The sequence below is a fragment of the Antechinus flavipes genome, chromosome 2 (genome assembly GCF_016432865.1).
Source record: "Antechinus flavipes isolate AdamAnt ecotype Samford, QLD, Australia chromosome 2, AdamAnt_v2, whole genome shotgun sequence".
Taxonomy (NCBI): domain Eukaryota; kingdom Metazoa; phylum Chordata; class Mammalia; order Dasyuromorphia; family Dasyuridae; genus Antechinus; species Antechinus flavipes.
Window position 1 is genome coordinate 404,347,180 of NC_067399.1, and position 19,531 is coordinate 404,366,710.

The 19,531-nt window shown below is 34.0% G+C and overlaps 1 protein-coding gene across 3 annotated transcripts in view; it reads left to right on the top strand.

The window, feature by feature from the left end:
- The first annotated feature begins 1,907 nt into the window (after positions 1-1,907).
- MRPL22 (mitochondrial ribosomal protein L22) overlaps positions 1,908-19,531 on the top strand; it is a 40,262-nt gene continuing 22,638 nt past the window's right edge. Inside the window, exons 1-3 of one of the 3 annotated variants that reach the window (XM_051978780.1) lie at positions 1,908-1,970; positions 2,057-2,105; positions 12,961-13,096. In XM_051978780.1, coding sequence (XP_051834740.1) covers positions 1,943-1,970; positions 2,057-2,105; positions 12,961-13,096 — 213 coding nt within the window. In that variant the 5' untranslated portion in view covers positions 1,908-1,942. Of the gene's footprint in view, positions 2,106-6,396; positions 6,419-12,960; positions 13,097-19,531 lie in introns of those variants that run through there. The other 2 variants (XM_051978781.1, XM_051978782.1) reach the window with 2 other exon arrangements.

Below are 19,531 nucleotides of genomic sequence, written 5' to 3' on the forward strand. Positions count from 1 at the left end.
AGATCACAACGTGTGTCTGTTGTCTTGAGGAGGGCTTGCACAAGTGAGGTAGAGAGGTAAAAGTTCTCAGATGCTCCAAAGGGAGTGGGAAAGATTGAGATATTTATGGTTTCTAGAGGCTGCTAAAGGGCAGGAGAAGTCTGTAGAAATCATAAGCCAGGGAAAAGGATGTTTGGAAAGTCTTGAGTCTGAAACTCAGCTCTAGGATGCTTTTGAATCTTTCTAGGCTGCTGTGGTTACAGGCAACTCCCAAGTTTGTTTAGAGTTCAGTTGTAAATGATCATTGGAGTCCAGGAGCCCTGGATTCCCCAAGTCCTTCTGATTGGCTGGTTGTTATGCTACTCCATTGTTCTGATCCCTTATAAAGAAAAAACTCCTTATAAATAAATAGCCATTACAAAGTCCATGGCTATTTTTTTATAGGGAATTTCATTCTTTACAAGTCCATGTTCATGAGGAATAGTTAAGAACAAAAGAAATAGGGAAACCAAAATTTTGCAGCTCAGTGCACAGAACCAGCTAACACATAGTTTTTGCTATATGTCCCATTTACAATTATTACCTTAGATGATCCTCACAACATTTCTGTGTGGTAGATGCTATTATTATCTTCATTTTACAGATGGGAAAACTGAAACAGGGGCCAAATGTCTTGTCCAGCATCATAGTTATTAAATGGCTGAATTTGAATTCTGGACTTTTTGACTCCAGCTGTGGTACTATATTCTGCCTAGAAGGTAGAAAGATGTGTTTATATTCTATCTTTGACCTATATTTTCCTGGGTGATCATGAAAAAAATCACAACTTCTCAGTGCTCTCAATAACTCTCAAAAAATGTTGTTACTAATGGTTACTAATTTGTATGGATGGAGGAAGTTCCATATAGGATTTAAATTACAAGTCTAGACTAGAAAAAAATACTTAAAATAGATCAGAGCTTGGAAATAATCTGTGATATGGAAGAGGATAGTGAGAATGGAGATCACTCTTTAATAATTTAGCATTTTTTCTCACATGCACAAGGATCAATAGAGGCACAAATTTTAGTTCAGATCAGGATCACAATAAATTTTAAGAAACTAAGACTCAGTTTAGAGTTTGTTTGACTTTCTGCTGCTCTGGCCTTGAAGTCTTCTAGTGATTGAAGGATTTTCAGAGCCAATAATCCTTCAGAAGATTTCTGCTAATGAGTTTCCATTTATCTTTGTCTTCAACTAATTAAATAGTAATAGTATTAAAATCTGTTTTAAAGTTTGAAAAGCAATTTACAAATATTAATAGTTTATCTTCACTACGACCCTGGGAGGTAGGTATCATTATTAATCACCTTCTTTTCACCGAACTTCATTTTGCACCTGCTGCTTTGCCTGATTTCAAGTCTATGGAACAAGATACCCCGGAGCCAGGTGCTCCTTGGGGGTATTACTACCTTCCCCGATCCTTTTCTGTCTCCTTTTGGATGTCTCCCCCTTTAGATTGTCAGTTCGTTGAAGGGAAGAACTGTTTTTCATTTTATGAATAGTATTCTCAGCGTTTAGTCCAGTTTCTGCCACATAATAGGTATTTAACAAATATTTGTCGGGTAGGATTTCAGAAAGGAGGTAACGGAGATGTTAAGTGACTCGGTAAGCCTCTAAGCGTCCGAGGTCATATTTGAGCTCGGGTTTTCCTGACTCTAGGTGTAGCGCTATATCTGTCTCCACAATCTATAGCGGAGGGAGGAAATTCTATATGTAACTTCAAATTCCAGTATCTTGGAGAAACTTTTTATTAACCAGACGACCTCAGTCAGTACGTGAGGTACTTTTTCCTGACCCAGTGCTTCAGTTTTCTGCCGACCACGTGGGAGACCCTCGCCTCCGGAAGAACTGACAGGAGCGCATGCGCTCTGCTGGCTGCGGAGCTTGAGCCCTAGCGCTTACCGTACAGCGAAGCTGGAAGATGGCGGCTACCGTGCTGAAAGACCTAGGTTAGTGATCGGGTTTGGAAGCAGGAGTGGGACCAGGATTTGGATCCAGAGCCCATCTCAGGTGACGGATTCTGTTTCTTTTACAGGTTCGTCTTGGCTGAGGAGTGTAAGGAACCGCGGGTCGTGTGGTTCGGGGTGAGTCTGGAATGTCAGAGCTTGACATGGCCTTACAACTGAGAATGTGGAATGGCTGGGCTTCGCAGAACCCTAGAACCCAGAATGTCTCATTGCAGTTAACATTGATCGGTCAATTAGTGTAACTTGATTAAGCGCCTGAGCGGGGCGGTTATAAAACATCCAAATGAAATAGACTCTTCCAGCGAGAACTTGACGTTCTCCTCGGAGTGCTTAGAACATAGTACAAAGAATGTCAGAGCTGAAAAGGTCCTTAGTGTATACAGTGTCAACCCCAGAAGGCACTTTAGGAGTCACATGTGTCAACTCTCCGCATTATACAGGTGGGGAAATTGAGGCCCAGAAGGCTAAAGTTACTTGCCCAAGGTTATTGGTAGGCAAGGAGATAGAACCTACATCTCCCGACTCTCTATCTGGTCGCTTTCCACTTTAGTACAATTCCCGCAAGAGATCACAAGTAATGGAAATGAAAGGAATTCTAGATGAATACAGTTATTGGAACTGAGAGTGGCTTTGTTTGTACTCTGATATCAAGCAAGACTTGAGGAAAGGGATAGATTTTGCTTTAATTGAAGAGATCTCAATAGCAATTAGGTCACAGTAGTGAAAAAGTTGTGTTCAATTTTACTTGGTAAGGACAGTAGAAGTTCCTTTTATCTGGAATACATTTCTTCCTCATCTGCCTGTCATGAGAACGCTTAAATTTCTTCAAGACTGATTCATCAAATGGTTTTGTACTTATCATTGGTATACTTATGCGATCCCATCGAATTGTTTTTTGTTTTCCTATTCTTTGTTCTAGCACAGTGCTGTCAATTTTAGAAACATTGATTATAAACAGTGGATACAATGCTTAATGATTATTCATTCAGTTGCATTGGGATCCCAGCCTGAATTAGTGTGGATGGGGACAAGTGGAAGCAAGTCTAGAAACACAATTTAAGAATTTGGATTGAAGTGATAATAGCATTTGTATATCACTTTTAAAATTTTACATATCTTGTCTCATTTGTTCTTCTTAAACTTGGTGACTTAGATACTATTATGATCTCTAATTTTTGAATGGAAAAACTAAGGCATTCAATGACTTAGTCACAGAGTTAGTAAATGTCTGAAGTAGGATTTGAACCTAGATCTTCCTGACTCTAAACCCAGTACGCTTATATATTGTACTATCTGCCTAGGCCATAATTATTAGATACTCTGTAGCTGAAGAATGACATAATCAAAACCTACCTGAAGAATCATTTTTTCAGCCTTCTTTTCTGTTGGGCAGAAAGGAGGAGACCAAGTCAATCAAGCAAACTTCTATTGTTAACATGATCCCAGCTGTTTTAGGAATTACAAAAAGCCTATTTTTATCACAGATACAAGGGACAGAGTCTTTAAAGGGAGATCATAAAATCATAATTTGAGAGTTAGAAGGGGCCTTAGAAATAATCTAGGACTTTCCTGACCCCCACTTACAGATGAAGTAACCAGAAGTCAGAGAGGTTAAGTGATTTCTCCATTATCACAAATCTAGTAAGTAGCAAAGCCAGGATTCAATTCTAAATTATTTAACTCAAAGTCTGGGGTTCTTTTCATTATAACTACACTAACTCTCATTGTTTTTTAATAAGCATAGTTTATAACTTTTTGAAGAGCTGCATTGTACATATGTACATTTATTATTTATTATGTATATATAAAATAATAGTAAAACATTTTTCTAAAGTTAGAATGAATTGTACGGGGATTTCTATCATCCATGCTTCATTTGCATTTGATAAATGAGAGTATAAATTAGAATCAACCATTGTATTTACTTTGGTACCAGCTACTTGATATTATCTAATTTGAAACACTGTTATCTAGAATCTCACTATACAAATTTAGGCATGTGCCTCATACATTATGGAATTCAAAACTTAGTATATAGTAGGTAATAAATAATTACTGCTTGTGTTTAGTACAGCAGTTACTGAATGAGGCTGTGTCCTTTGCTTTCATCTTTAAGGAGAGTTAATTACTGTGTGAAAATCAGCATGATGTGTGTGTAGAGAAAGCTGTACTCATTCAGAAAGACTTAGATTAAAAGTCCTACTTCTGACATGCCAACTGCTTGTCCCTGGGCAAGAACCTCTCTGTGTTCTAGGTAGCTCTTCAAGTCTATTAACTATTGATCTGCATTATTGTCAAGCATACAAAATTCTTTTTTTTTTTTTTTTTGATTTATTTGTTTTTATTTTTTTTTTATCATTTCTCAATTACATATAAACAAAAATTTTAATGTTTATTTAAAAAAAAATTTTTGAGTTCCATATTCTTTTCCTTTCCCCTCTTCTCCCCCTCCTTGAGAAGGCAAGCCATTTCATATAGAGTATACATGGGTAATTATGAAAAATATGTTCATATTAGCCATGTTGCAAAAGAAAATGCAGACCACAAAATTAACAAAAAAGAATAATTTAAAAAATTATAAAAGTATGTTTCGATCTGGACTCAAACTCCATCAATTCTTTCTCTCTCTCTCTCTCTCTCTCTTTTTTATTATTATAGCTTTTTATTTACAAGATATATGCATAGATAATTTTTCAGCATTGACAGTTGCAAATCTTTTTGTTCCAACTTTTCCTTCCTTTCCCCCACCCCTTCCCCCAGATGGCAGGTTGACCAATACATGTTAAATATGTTAAAAGTATAAGTTAAATGCAATATATGTATACATGTCCAAACAATTATTTTGCTGTACAAAAAGAGTCAGATTTTGAAATAGTGTATAATTAGCCTGTGAAGGAAATCAAAAACGCAAGCGGACAAAAATAGAGGGATTGGGAATTCTCTGTAGTGGTTCATAGTCATTTCTCAGAGTTCTTTCCCTGGCATACAAAATTCTTTATTAGACAACAGGTACTTCCTACTTAGGTCAGTAAGAATTTATTAAGTGTTTGATATTGGCCTGGCCCTGAGCTAAGTTCTGAAGCCATAGAGTCCCTCTACCTTAAGAATCTTTGGTAAGAAAAAAATTGGCTCTACATTTTATTTGTTTAAGAAAAACTGTTTCAGTAATAGGATTTGTTACATTTATCTTGGGAAAATGGAGACAGAGGAGGAACATGATCATTATGTTGTAAGCAATGTAGTTTTTGATTGGTGGGTTTTTTTTGTTGTTGTTGTTTTGGTTTTTTTTGCTAGGATCAATCTAAAGATGCTTTTTCATTTTTCTTTCTCCTCAGTCTCTCTGCAGCCTTTTACAATGTTGCTGATTCTCTTCTTAATACGTTCTTCTTTTTAGATTTTCACTATACTACTTTTCTCTGGTTCTCCTCCTGATCTATCTGACTAGTTCTTTTCTATTTGTTTTGCAGGATCCTCTTTCAGTTTATACCTTCTGCTTCTAGGTGTCCTTTAGATTTCTGTTCTGGCTCTTTTCTTCTTCTATATTACTTTCCTTGGCAATCTCCCATGTATTTAATTACCATTTCAATGTTGATGATTTGCAAATCTTTCTCTCCTACGCCAAACTCTGCTAACTTCCATTTTGTCTTTTCAAGTCTCCTCAACTGGCTGTCCAGTCAACATCTTAAAGTCAACATATCCAGAAGTGAGCTCATTATTCTTTCCATTAACTTGTGTCCTCCCTTTCTCCTTTCTTCCTTATTATGACAGTCCTTATTCTCAATTTCTTTAGGCTTGATACTTGGGAGTCATATTGGATTTCTCCCTCTCTTTTCACCTTGGTCTCCCAGTCCCCATATTCAAGTTGTTGCTGACAAGCTGAGGTTTGTCAATTTCATGTTGACAAAAATTTCTTGATTGTCTTCTGCTCACATTGCTACCTTTCTAGTACTGACCCTCAATCACTTCATTCTTGAACCATTGCAATAGCCTGCTGATGAGCCTGCCTGCCTCATATCTCTTTCCACTTTAATCCATCCTCCATTCAGTCACTAAAGTGATTTTCCTCTGGATCACGTTACACTCCCATCCCTACTCCCAATTCGGTAGACTTCGATAGGCTCCCTATGGCCTCCAGGACCAAAGAAAAATTGCTGTTTATCATTCAAAACCCTTTATAAGTTAGTATTCTCTTTTATTTCTAGGCTTCTTAGACCATATTCCTTGGCACCTACTCTTCTGCCCAGTGACACTGATGTCTTGGCTATTTCATAAACTGGATAGTCCATCTCTTAACTTCAGGCATTTTCTTTGGATATCTGCCATGCTTGGAACACATCCTTCCAGTTCAACTAAGTCCCACCTACAAGAAGCCTTCCCCAACTCTTTTTAATTCTAATGCCTTCCCTCTGTTAATTTCCTACTTAGTCTGTGTGAGTATATATTTATGTGTGTGTATATATATATATATATATATATATGTAGCTTGTTTGTACATACTGGTTTTCTTATTGTCAACTCCTTTAGATTGTGAGCTCCTTAAGCATAGGGACTATCTTTTGTCTCTTTTTATAGCCTCAGTGCTTAGCACAGTACCTGACACATAGGAAGCACCTAATGTTTCATTCATTGATTGACCAAAAAAAAAAAAGAACTTACTGGGAAGTTGATTTTGTTTTGCTCATGAAATTAGAGATCTAAAGTTAGAAAGGATCTCAGAGGCTATCTAGTCCAACTTGTACATTTCATAGTTGGAGAATCTGTAATTTAGAAAACTTCCTAACGGAGCTGTCAAAAAAGAAGAATAATCTATATCATAGGTAGCAAATTTCTTGTGACTGGAAGTAATCAAGTAGTAGTAAGTAACTACTTGTCAGAAATAATGTAGAAAGATTTATTATTTAGGTAAAACTTGGACCAGATGACTTCTGAGGTTTTTGTCAGCTCTGAGATGATGATCTTATGACTTTTGATTGCAAAATGTAGAATTAAAAATATTTAAATTGAAACAAACCAGAGGTCAACATTTAAAGAAATGAAACAAGCATTTACTAAGTACTTACTGTATGCTAGGCATATCTATTCCAATTCACTCTTCTCTTTCCCCTTAAATAAAAAATTATGATGAGTTTTGATTTGTTAAGAACAAACAAAAAAAGTTTGCAAATAAGTATTTTATTTTACCAAAGGAAATTTTGGATTTCCAAATAATGATTAGGTAAAATAAACTAAGGTTTTTCTTATCAAAATCAGATTCAGTTCAGTAAGCATTTATTAAGCACCTATTTTCAAAATGACTCTTTGACATTTAATTGGTAGGGGGATTGACATTTGTAGTGGGAGTTTTCTCACTGGAAGTCTCTTACCTAGATGAAATCACAGTTTGGGTGATTTGCAAAGTACTGAGACTACACAAAATAAAAATAATCGTTCTCACAACAGGATTGTTTTAAGGATCAAAATCAAATGAAATGACAAGTATTTTGCAAACCTTAAAGCACTATATAAATGCTATAGTTATGATTACTATGATATTCTTGAAAGAGAACTCTTCCAGCAAGTACCATGTACTTGCCCTTCTAGTGCACCAATGCCAATCTTCTCTGTTTTGATAATTTTAAATCCAATATTCCTTTAAGCATTTCCAGAGGACTCAAGAGATGATTTTCTCTTCAGAACTTCTGGACTGTGTATTTTATTTAGTGCTCAACATATTTGCTATTTTTATTATTATTTATATCTTTATAAGTCTCTTGATGGTTAAAACTTTTTAATAACTTTATTCCTATATTTAATAGGCATTCAGTATTTTCATTAATATTTTAAAATTATCTTCTTTGTGGAATATACTGTGTTCTTAGGGGAGATACAGCTATAAATAAGACATAGGTCCTGGCCTCAAAGAGCTTATGATATATTAAAGGAAATTGAATACATGCAGAAATGAATATGATAAAAATTAAGATACATGCATAAGAAAAGGAAAATGCTGAGATTAGATGACTTGTGATAATAAATCATCACTGACAGATGTAAAAAAAAATTCCCAATAATAATTGCCCCTTTTTTCAGTTTTAAGAACTGTAGTTATCTTTAGGTTGTCCTTAAGTCAAATTCTTCTTACTTCAGGTTTCCATCTTTATTTCTATAACTCTATAAAGTCTATGTAGCCTGTGCTTGTTGTCCACGTACAGCAGGTATTCATTTAGCTATAGCTTCAGGCTGTTTAAGTTACTCCTTCAATGTAATGGAATAGTTCTGAAGCTGCCTCAGCTTTTTGAGGCCACTGATGATACCAATTAGGAAACTTCTTGCTATGTTGATTTTTACTGCATATACACTGGAATGGCCTGGTAGGGTTCATTTCAAATCCAGAATTGCTTCATTTATGTTAAGGGGATAATTATTTTACTTGAATGTATTTGAGAGCTTTGTGTGTATTTATTTATAGGTTATAAATAAACTTAAATTCTATAGTATATTCTTTAGTCTTTTTTCAGGGTACAATTTTAATAATTTTTTTAGGTTTGCAGTTGTATATTTTTTCCTCTTATCTCCCCCTTTCTTATCCTCTCATTTTGATTCCCTTTGTGTGAAGTATATCATAGGAAGAGACACAGAGCCAAGGGAAAGCTTTGAGTCCCCTTGAAAATTTATCTTTGGGGTTACTTTATTTCACACGTGAGACTTTGCCTCATTGAACATTTACTTAGGTAATGCATAATAATAGGTACCTTTCAGAATGTTACTGTTAATTGAAATGTTCAGGATTTCAACTAGATGACCTCTGAGGCCCCTTCCTATTCTTTAATTTTGAATCCTTAGGAAACTAGTCTTATTATAGCCTAAGCTTTTGCAGTTTGCAGCTTTAGGATATCTCTTTTAAAAACTAAGTATGCTGGCAGAGACCCTCAGTGTTTTATTTCCTATGTTTTCTTTTTTTCCTTATTTGTTTGCCCTTGACTTTCAGAAAATAAAATTATATATAGTCATGAGAATATGCCTAATAATTCAACTCTTTGGTTTATCTTTTAGTTGAGGTAAGGAGATTGCTCTTTTATTTGGTCTCAAGTGCAAATTTAGCATACTTTTAAGTATTATCACAAGTAAATTTGAAGCAAAAATTTTCCACCTTGATGTGCTCAATATTATTCTGAATGTTAAGCTTGAGGCCAATATTAACTTTGCTGGGAATTTAGGCAAATTTTTGCTTTAATTTCAAAGAAAATGTGGTTGGGATAGTAACAGTAGATAATCAAATGTTTAACTGTGTTCATCTCTAAAAACGATTACTTCAGTAATTCCAAGACCAGTGATTTCAATGGTACCTTTACTCTTTTTACCAAGATTGCAATTCACACTTTCCCTCTCTCCTTGCTGTACCTTAATAAGCATAACATATTCCTGACTTTTGTGGATGTGTCTTATCCTTATAGATACTTTTTACAAAGTGTAACCCTTTCATGTCTTTTTCATTTATGTCATTCTTGTCCATGCCCCTCCATGAATCTCTCATAGAGGGCCCATTTAACATTTGGTGTAACCCACTCTTCCTATATGATTTCCTCAATTCTTTTTCTTTATCTGATCTTATGCCATTTTGGAGTTAATTTGCTGTTGATTTATGTGCTATAGCTAACTTTTTTCTTCCTAGCATTCTGGGTGATTTGTAGTAGTTTTTATGTATTGTGTGTGATAGTATCATTTTTAGTCACATAGATATCACTAGAGCAATATTGGTGTTGAAAAGACTTTTTTTGTTGTTTATTTCAGAAAGATGCTTAGATCCATTGAAAATGTTCAATTTTCCAAATGTAATCCAAGTTGCTTATATCATTTATAAAGGCATTCTGCATCCATTTGGGTTTTTTAAGTGAATAGTTAGAACAAATTCTTTTGAGTGATTGTTGTTTGTCCTTCCTTTTCGAAGAGGACCATGACATCAATAGATTGATACCATGACATTCAAGTGAATTGGATTTGACTGAAGGAGGGCTCTGTAAGGTCACCTGACTCACTTTCCCCTCCAGAGCCATCTGGGTCCAGTGGCCAAATATAGATCAAAATGACTGGAGATGGTACTGAATGAAGTGGAAGACCTTAGCCTTTGAAAGCTAAGGTCTTCAATAGGTCTCAGAGGCTACACCTATTTTGTGATTAAGACTAGGTAGCAATTGAGGATAAGTCTTTTTCATTTAGTTCAAAGAAATCCAGATAAATAAGTAGATAAATTAATCTAGGAGGGGAAGACCCTCAGAATTTCTGGCTTAAGCAGAAATGACTGCTGTTTACATTCAGTCTGAGTCAATCAGGACCCAAACAATGACTTCTTGAGGCTTGGCCCAGGACCAATTAGAATCAGATTGTTTTTGGTTTAAGGCATGATCTTTAAGGAAGAAATCTAGCCAGTAAACTCCAAGATATCTTGGGAGTTCAGAGGTTTAACAGCATTTGTAGGTAAAGATATGATACCATATGTATCATACAGGGAGGGAGGAAAGAAGGAAGAAGAGAGAGAAGGAAAGAGGGAGGGAAAGAAAGAAGAGAGGGAAGGAAGGAAGAAGGAAGGAAGAAAGGAAAATTGGAAAAAAGGGAGGAAGGGAGAGAGGGAGTCTTTCAATTGACCAATTCCAGACCAGCTTTACTTGCAGAGGTTTTTGTCCTTCCTTCTGGAAAAGGACTGTGACATCGAGGAAGTGATGCTGTGACATTTAAGTGAATAGTATTTAGGAGGGAGAGCTGTACAAAGTGACCTGCCTTACTTTTCCCCTCCAGAGCCATCTGATTATGGATTTTATTTAGGAGGTTTTGCATATCTTGGTGTTTAATATAGCATTATGTCTTCCACAATTGATAGCTCTTAGGAGACTTTACTATTTACAGGGAATTGTAACTACTAGAAGTGTCCATGATAGTGGAAATACAGTTGCTTTGTGAGCATATTTATTCTCAAATAGAAGGTGCTGTAGGAGGGTTATATGGAAGTGATGCATAAAGATAATCATTGAACCCTTGGGAACTGATGAGATCTCCAGGATAGTGATAGAGAAAACAGAGGAGGGTCCATGCTAGAGCCTTGGATTATATTCACAGTGCTTTACCTATAATATCTCACTTCATTCTCAAAATAATCTTGGGTGGTAGGTTCTATTATTATCTCTGTTTTATAGATTAGGAAACTGAAGCTGAGAGGGATTAAGTGACTTGCTGAGGGACACAAAATTAGTGTGTGAGACAGAATTTGAATTCATATTTGTGACTTAAGTCAAGCACTTTATCCATTATATCATCTTTCTATACCAAATGCTCTTTTTATTACTTAAAAAAAAAATGGTGGATTCTTATTTTCCCTACACTTTTTGGTCAGGTGTGACTATGAAGATGTGTTCTGATCTAGAATATTGTTTGTGAAAGCTTGTCCATCCACTCTGTTCTCAAACCTTCATTGAGGGTACATTGAATGTGTGTAGATTATTAAAAAAAAACACAATAAACATTCATTTATCATATGCAAAGCATTGTACTTAGTGCAAAGAAATAACTTTTCAGTTATCTTTCCAATTTTATTGATTAGTCTTTATTTTTAAAAGTCAACAGTCTGACTTTAAAAATCAAAATGAGCCAAATCAAAAATGAGCCCCTTGGTCAATAACTAATTATTTAGTAATAGTTGTTTCCTATTTGTTAATAGATAATAATTTTTTATGTATATGATGCTGTTTGGCACTTCACATATCTAGCATTTCCCAACTCTTCTCAAAAAGAGAGATTGGGCTTCTTGCTGTATAGTCTAGAAACTTTTCTTTGCCTTTTTGTTTTTAACTTCTGAAGCTTGTGTTCCAGTGTATTTTTTAACTGACATATCCTTTGCCACTGAAATTACTTATTATTAAAATAGATGTTGATTAACATTCTCCACCTTCTTATCCTTTGCTACAAATGTTGGTGTATAGATTGTTCTTATCTTTGTGGTAATCTTTTTGCAAATGTTTGTCATAAGCACTGTAACACAATATGACTTAAGTATCCTGTAAAATTATATTTCTTCTTGTTCTTTTTTTGTACAAAAGAAAACCAATTTCACCATCTCCTTTATTTGCTTCTCAAGAAGAACCTGTGAGCTGTCTTTCTACATGGTTGTAACTTCCTTTTTTTCCTTGAAGTTTCATTTTTAATGAGAATGTTAGGGTTTATAATTAGGGTGCCTCAAATAGCATAGTTACTGATTGGTCAGTGAATGAGGATCTTATATTTGAATGCTCAATAGGTAACTTAATGTTTATAAAGCTAAAAATAGCATTCTTTTTAATATTCTCTGGCTGATTTTCCTACTATAGTGCCACTTCATTGGCTGTAGAGGACCAATGTTTTTAAACTAATTTCATGACTTTTTCGATTGACTAATTGACCAATCTATGGTGATGAACAGGTCTCAGAAAGCAGGAAGGTTTTATTGCCAGGCTAATTTGTAGACTTTTAGGATATGGCTATTAAATGCAGGGTTACTTTTTTTTTTTTTAAACAACTGCAGGGATAAGTAGCACTTATTAAGCATATACTCTGTCAGGTATTGAGCTAAGTTCTAGGAATACATACAAATTTATTAAAACAACTTACACTCCCAAGGAGCTAACATTCAATCAGTGGAAATACAAAGGAAAGAAAAGATGTTGTGGAAATAGATTGGACAAGACTTGGACTAGATTTGGGAAGTGAGAAAGGATGAAGAATCAGAGATGACACCAAAGTAACAAACATGGTTGTGCCACTTAAAGAAGTAGTAAAGTCAGAAGGAGGAAAGGGATTTGTTTAAAATATATTAAGCTCATTTTAGCCATTTAAAAAGTTTTACTCTTCCATAATTGTTGTGTTTATGTGTGTTCTTAAATTGTTTTTTCTTATAATCAAACTGTTTAATACAATAGCGTGTTCCTAACAGCTAAAGGACTAAAGGCTTTCTTGTTTTTTTTGATAGATTGCTCTCATCACAAAATGTTTTGCCTGTGTCACATATCCACATGAGTGCTTCCCTTGATATCTCAAAGAAATGGGAAAAGAAGAATAAACAAGTTTATCCTCCACAGCTGCCAGGAGAGCCTCGAAGACCTGCAGTAAGTTTGTAGATAAAGCCATCTTTTAAATTTGATAACACTATGTGACTCTTAATTGATTATCAGTAAAGTAATTAGTTGTGTTAAAAATTTTACTGATTTGCATTATTTTATAATTGGCAAGATCCTGTAATGGGTGAAAATGTAATTTTTTTTCTCCTTTGACATTTTGCTTGATTTTTAAAAACTGTATTTATATATACATATGTATGTATATTATAATTATAGAATAAATGAAACATGAATCAAAGCCAAAAATGTCCCAATCATAGTTCATTAATACATTGTATGTCAGCCCCCACTTTATCTTAACTTGAGAAACTTTGTGAGAAATCCTAGTGTAACTACTTTAAAATTTTGAATTTTATTTTATTTTGTTTTGAAATTTACCCTTCGCTGCTTCTCAAAAGAACATTTTTATATTCATAATAGAACACAAAAAAAATCGTGAATAAAACCATGGATTTCCATTTCATACTGCTTATTTTTATATTTATATGTGTCTTAAAAAGTCTTTTAGTGGCCTGCTTTATTTTTTAAGCATCACTATTGCTAACCTCTCTCTTCTTTCTAATATTTTCTCCCATTAAAAATGAGAAGAAAAATTCCTTAAAATAATTATACATACTCAAGCTGAACAAAAAATTAACCTTATCAATAACTACATGTGTCATTCTGCACCACAAGTTCCCCTCTGTCAGGAGCTGGATACCATGCCTCATAACAGGTTCTTTGGAGATATGTTTGGTCATTGCTTTCATCAAAATAGTTAAGTTTTTCAAAGTTGTTTTTCTTTACAATGACATTTTTTCTTATAGTGATACTTCCACTGTATAGTGATAAAATTTCAATTTTGCTCAGTTCACTATTTTAATTCATGCTCCCCAGGATTCTCTGAAAAGATCTCTTTCATCACTTTTTGATAGCACAAAAATTGTTTGTATTTCATTATGTTTGTATTTCAAAGTTTTACTCAACTTTTTTTTTTTATTAGAAATTCTTGAGACCTCTGGTTCATTACAATTTTCTATTCTATTTTCCCCCTGTAGGATTTTGTTTTTAAATTATGTTACTCTTGATTGTAAACTTCTTTGCCTTTTGGTATATTTTTATTCTAAGATCTCTTCTGATTTTTAGCAGAAGCTTTAAGGTCTTGTGTAATCCTAGTTGTGAATTCTGGTTGTTTAAGTGCTTTTTTTTCCTAGAAATTTGCACTTTTCTCTTTTATATGGGAGCTCTGGATTTTGATATTGACTTCCTGATTTCTGTGACTTTTCCTTTTGGGGTTTTTTTTGGGAAGTGATTATTGACTTCTTTGTAGCTTCACTTTATGTTTTCATCCTAATAGATCTGGGTAGTTTTAGCTTATTATTTCTTAAAATATAATGTCTAGAATTTTTAAAAAAATTATGCTGCTGAATAGAACTAGAAGAAATCATGAAATCATTCTAAATGCGTCTACGACAAATTATGTAATCTAATCTCAACTGGATCTCACTGCACAAATGTAAACATTCTCTTCTATCCTAATTGATTTGCTGTTCCACACTTTCCATAGTGTCATCTTTTCATCTCTTCTTACACCTCTCATCCCAACATTATCAATCATAAATCTTGTCTTATATTTCACTGAAAAGATTGGGGCCTTTTACCAAGAGTTCTTCTTGTCTCTTTATTGATGGAAGCGTCATTTACACATATTCCCTCATTATTTCCTCTTTCACTCAGATATCCATTGAAGAAATAGTTCTTAAAGGGAACTCCTTTGACATGGGCCTTTGGGTCCCATTCAACTCTGATTCTGTGATATTGGTTTATAAAACCTCTTGCTATGTACTTTTTGTGGAAAGCAAAAAAAAAAAAAAAAAAAGGACTGTTCTTGGTATCTTTATAACATCCTTTATTTAAGTTTATCCTTAAAAGCAAGATTTCTTCCATAATCTCTGGTTGAAAGCTCCTTTCATAGGGTAATACTGTGCTTTGATAGATTCATATTTTTTCCATGAAGATAATTTTTAACTCTGTGCCACCCAAAAGATTTAGAATTGAGGGAGACCTCAGTGGACATTGAATCTAATGCCCTCATCCTACACTTAAGGAGATTTAAGCCCAAAGAGGTTAAGTGACTTGACCAAAGTCACAAAGGTAGGGTTTTACCCTAGATTTGAACCCAGGTGTTCTGGTTCTAAATCCAGTGTTTCTCTTTCTCTTTGATGCTTGTCTGTGGTTTACTCTGAATTTCTTATGGAAGATCTACCCAATGTGCTAATGGCCTTCCTTTTAACATCTTATGGTTATGGGTGGGTCACTCTCGTGTTATGTGACCTGTTTACTCTCTTTTTGTGTTTAAATGTACGCAATAATCTTTTCACAACTTGTGCCATTAGAAATATATCACAACTTAGTGACCAAACATCAAGTTACAAAAGAAAAAGCATTACAGAAATGTTTTAATCTGAATACTGTTCTTTAAATCACCAATTTTTATTTATTTTTCATTTTAGGTTTTCACAATTGAGACTTTAACTGGAAATAGAGAAACTATTAAGTAATGAAACTATTAGATATGAAATAGCACAATACTTGGCAAGAATAAGGTTTGTCAGTAAAGTGTATTTTTTAACTGTTGTCTCTGTTTTTTTTTTTTTTTTTTTTTTTTTTTTGTCTGTTTTTTTAGTTAAACATCCTAAATAGTAAAATTAAGAAAATTCGTGGCAGGTCCTCTATTAAACACTTACAAATGAGAATAATACCAGTTGTTATGGACAGAGTGAATTGATTGAAATGATTTCTTTTGACTTTTTTTGGCATTGTCCATACTCCTTTTATAATAACTATTTGAGAAAAGAAATATAGATTTTGTTTCCTATTGGATTTCTGGAGCAATTTGATTTTGATGAATGGGTTAGATTTTGCTGAATGAATGAGGTATAACTGTAATATCAAATTTTGATACCTTATACTGGAAAATTCTTTAATCTTTTCTTTGTTTAAATGCCATGGAATAAATTATTGCTTGTAATGGATCTACTTTTATCTTATTAGGCTGAAAAAGATTGATGCTACTATCCAACTGCCTAATGTATTTTGGCATTATTTTGGTTTATTTATATTACTTCCTCCCCTCTTCCCTTCCTTCTTTCCATCCCTCCTTCCTCCCCTCCTCTCTCCTTCCTCCCCTCTTCCCCTCCCTTTCTTCCCTCCCTCCCTTCCTTCCTTCCCTCCCTCTCTTCCCCTTCTCTCTTCCCCTCCTCTCTTCCCTCCCTCCCTTCCCTGCTCTCTTCCCTCCTCCCTTCCCTCCTCTCTTTCTTCCTTCCTTCCCTCCTTTCTTCCCTCCCTCCCTTCCTTCTTCCTTTCCTTTCCTCCCCTCCTCCTTTCCTTCCCTCCCTCCCCCTTCCTTTCCTCCCTCCCTTCTCTACCTTCCTTCCTTCTTCCTAAATACATGCAAAGATAGTTTTCAGCATTCAACTTTGCAAAATCTTGTGTTCCAGTTTTTCTCCTTTTCTTCCTTCTTTTCCTCTCTCTAAGATAGCAAGAAATTTATTATTTGCAGCTGTCTTTCTCAATTACAATGTGACCTCCTTGAAATCAGGGACCATCTGGATTTTTCTATTTGTATCCTCAGTATTTAACACATAGTAATTACTAATAAATCCTTTTTCATCTGTGCTTTCATTTCTTTGTAGATCTGTTCTTTTTATGGCTTTTTAAAAATATGTGCAATTCTTCTAAAAATATTTCCATATTCATCAAGCTGCACAAAAAAAATCAGATGAAAAGGATCCAAAAAAACATGAGAAAGAGAAAATTCATGCAAACAGCAATAATAGCAAGGTGAAAATGCTATGCTTTGATTCATGTTCAGTCTCCCCAGTCCTCTCTCTGGATATGGATGGCATCAAATAATGCCATCATCAAATAATCATCAAATGATCATCAAATAATCGTGTTGTTAATGTGTACAATGTTTTCTTGGTTCTGCTCGATTTACTTAACATCAGTTCTTGTTTGTCTTTCTAGGCTTTTCTGAAATCAGCCTTCTCATCATTTCTTATAGAACAATAATATTCCCTTGTATTCATATACTACAACTTATTCAGTCATTCGCCAACAGGCCTTTATTATTTGCAGCTGTCTTTCCCAATTACAATGTGACCTCCTTGAAATCAGGGACCATCTGGATTTTTCTGTTTGTATCCTCAGTATTTAACACATAGTAACTACTTAATAAATCCTTTTTTATCTGTGCTTTCATTCCTTTGTAGATCTCTTCTTTTTATGGCTTTTAAAAAATTATGCAAACACATTAATATATCATTTTTTTACATTAATATATCATTAATTGTTTTCATTAATTGGGAATTTTTAATAATTTGGACTAAGTTTGGGCTGCAGTTTATTAATATGCTTTCTATTTTAAAAAAGTAATCACTTTGCAAATTACCTTCATAAACAAAATTATTGGGAGAATTATCAACTTATCCTATGACTTTTTCAAGTAGTTTCAATGGCTTTTAAAGCATTCTATTTACTTATAGACAATCACTCTTATCAATTTGAGAAATGCATGGCCTGGTACAGTATAGCACCTTGAAACCAGAAAAACCTGAGTGTATGTAGGTCTTGCCTCCGACACTGGCTATGTAAATCTTAGAAAGCTTCTTAATTCTTAATTTCTTGGTTCTCTATGATACTCTTTAAGATAGAGAATGTGCTGACTTTCATTGATAAAGTTCTTCATACAAATGAAATCCGAAATCCAGTTGCATCTTATCAATTCATTAAAAAAAAAGCTATTAAATGCCTATTCATTAAAGCAAATCTTCTAAGATAGTCTTAGAACTTATTCTGTGTAACACTTTTCCTAGTGCTTATTAATTACTGCGTGTATGTGTATGTGTAAAATTATTCAAATATGTTTCTTTAAAAAGTTTTATTCCTCCAGTTCAGTGTATTATGCCTTAAACTATTCAGGTTTTCCTCATTTGAGGTCTTAAAAACATTTCCCATTAATCCTTTAAAAAGTTATCATTTTTTCTTTTTTAAATAAATGTTGACCTTTCTCTTTTGACTTTTGAAGAGGATGAGTAAATAGCTGTTCCCCCATCTTCTTGGCACTTGATCTCTTCTTCATACTCCTTCTAGGATTATGGTATTTAAATAATACTAAGGTAATCATATATACTTCAGGTTCAAAGACAGCACACCAAAGGAAATCAGGAATACAAACATTTCCATATAAAGAATTGCATTTAGTGGATTAATTTTTTTTTGGATTAATATTAGTAGTCATGACAGTTCTCTTTTCCCTCTATCCTGCTCCTCAGGACACTTTATTTCTGAAAATATAATTTGGTTTTTGCTACAGTTTTTAGTCTGTCAGCTTCTGTTGTAGCTCAAAGGAGGTACATTTGGTATCAAAAGACTGTCCTCTTAAGAGAAGACCACTGCTACTTCTAAAGCATTTGAAATTTCCAGTGGAGTCTAGTATGTTTAGGAAAGTTCTTTGGAATCATCAGCTTTATCTTCATTAGCAAGCATTTTCCAAAAGAAAAAAGGAAATTAAACACTCAAAAAGCATTTAGTGAGCACTGTTACTATGAATAAATGTTCCTCCTATGTCTTTGTTCAGGTTGATTCCCTTCTGACTTATGCCCCAGTTTTTCTTCAAGCGCTTCCTTCAACATGCAGCCTTCCCTGATTGCTGCTAACTTCTTGAGCACTCTCTTAACCTGCTCCAATATTTAACTACTTAGTATTTCTTTACATTGATTCTGCATACACTTATAGATATCTTTGTTGCTCTGTTAGGATATATGCTCCTTGAGAGTGGAGATTGCTTTATTTATTGTATTTTTAGCCCAAAAACCTAGCACAGTTCCTAGTACATGGTACCATTTATTAATATTGGTTAATTGACATCATCTAGACTATTGGATATTGCTTTCTAAAGGAAAATCATTGTTTTGTCATGAAACTTTTGGCAAAAAGGAAACATTACTATTTTTATTGATATACTTTTTATTCTGGTATATTTAGATAATTAAATATAAAAATAACCCTGCTTAGTTCTTCCAGATAGAGAAACAGTCATTAAAGCAAGTACTGTTTGGTCACATGAAAATATCAAAAACTAAAATTAACAATTTTAAGATTAGAAACTTTAGAAAAGTTTAGCAAAGGCTAAAAGCATTTTTAAAAAATCACTTACTTTAATAGATTTTTTTTTAAAGAAAGTAAACTCAACTAAAAAGCAAAACCACTTAGGAAAAGGTTAAAATAGTAATTATGTTATATAAATGAGGTGCAGAGAAAGAATAGACAGACACAAAGGTATTAAAAGGTGGTAGAGGACTCATAGTGAAAACCTACTCACATTGGGAATAGGTTAAATAGGTAACATATACCATGAAGAATATAGCATCCTCCAAAATC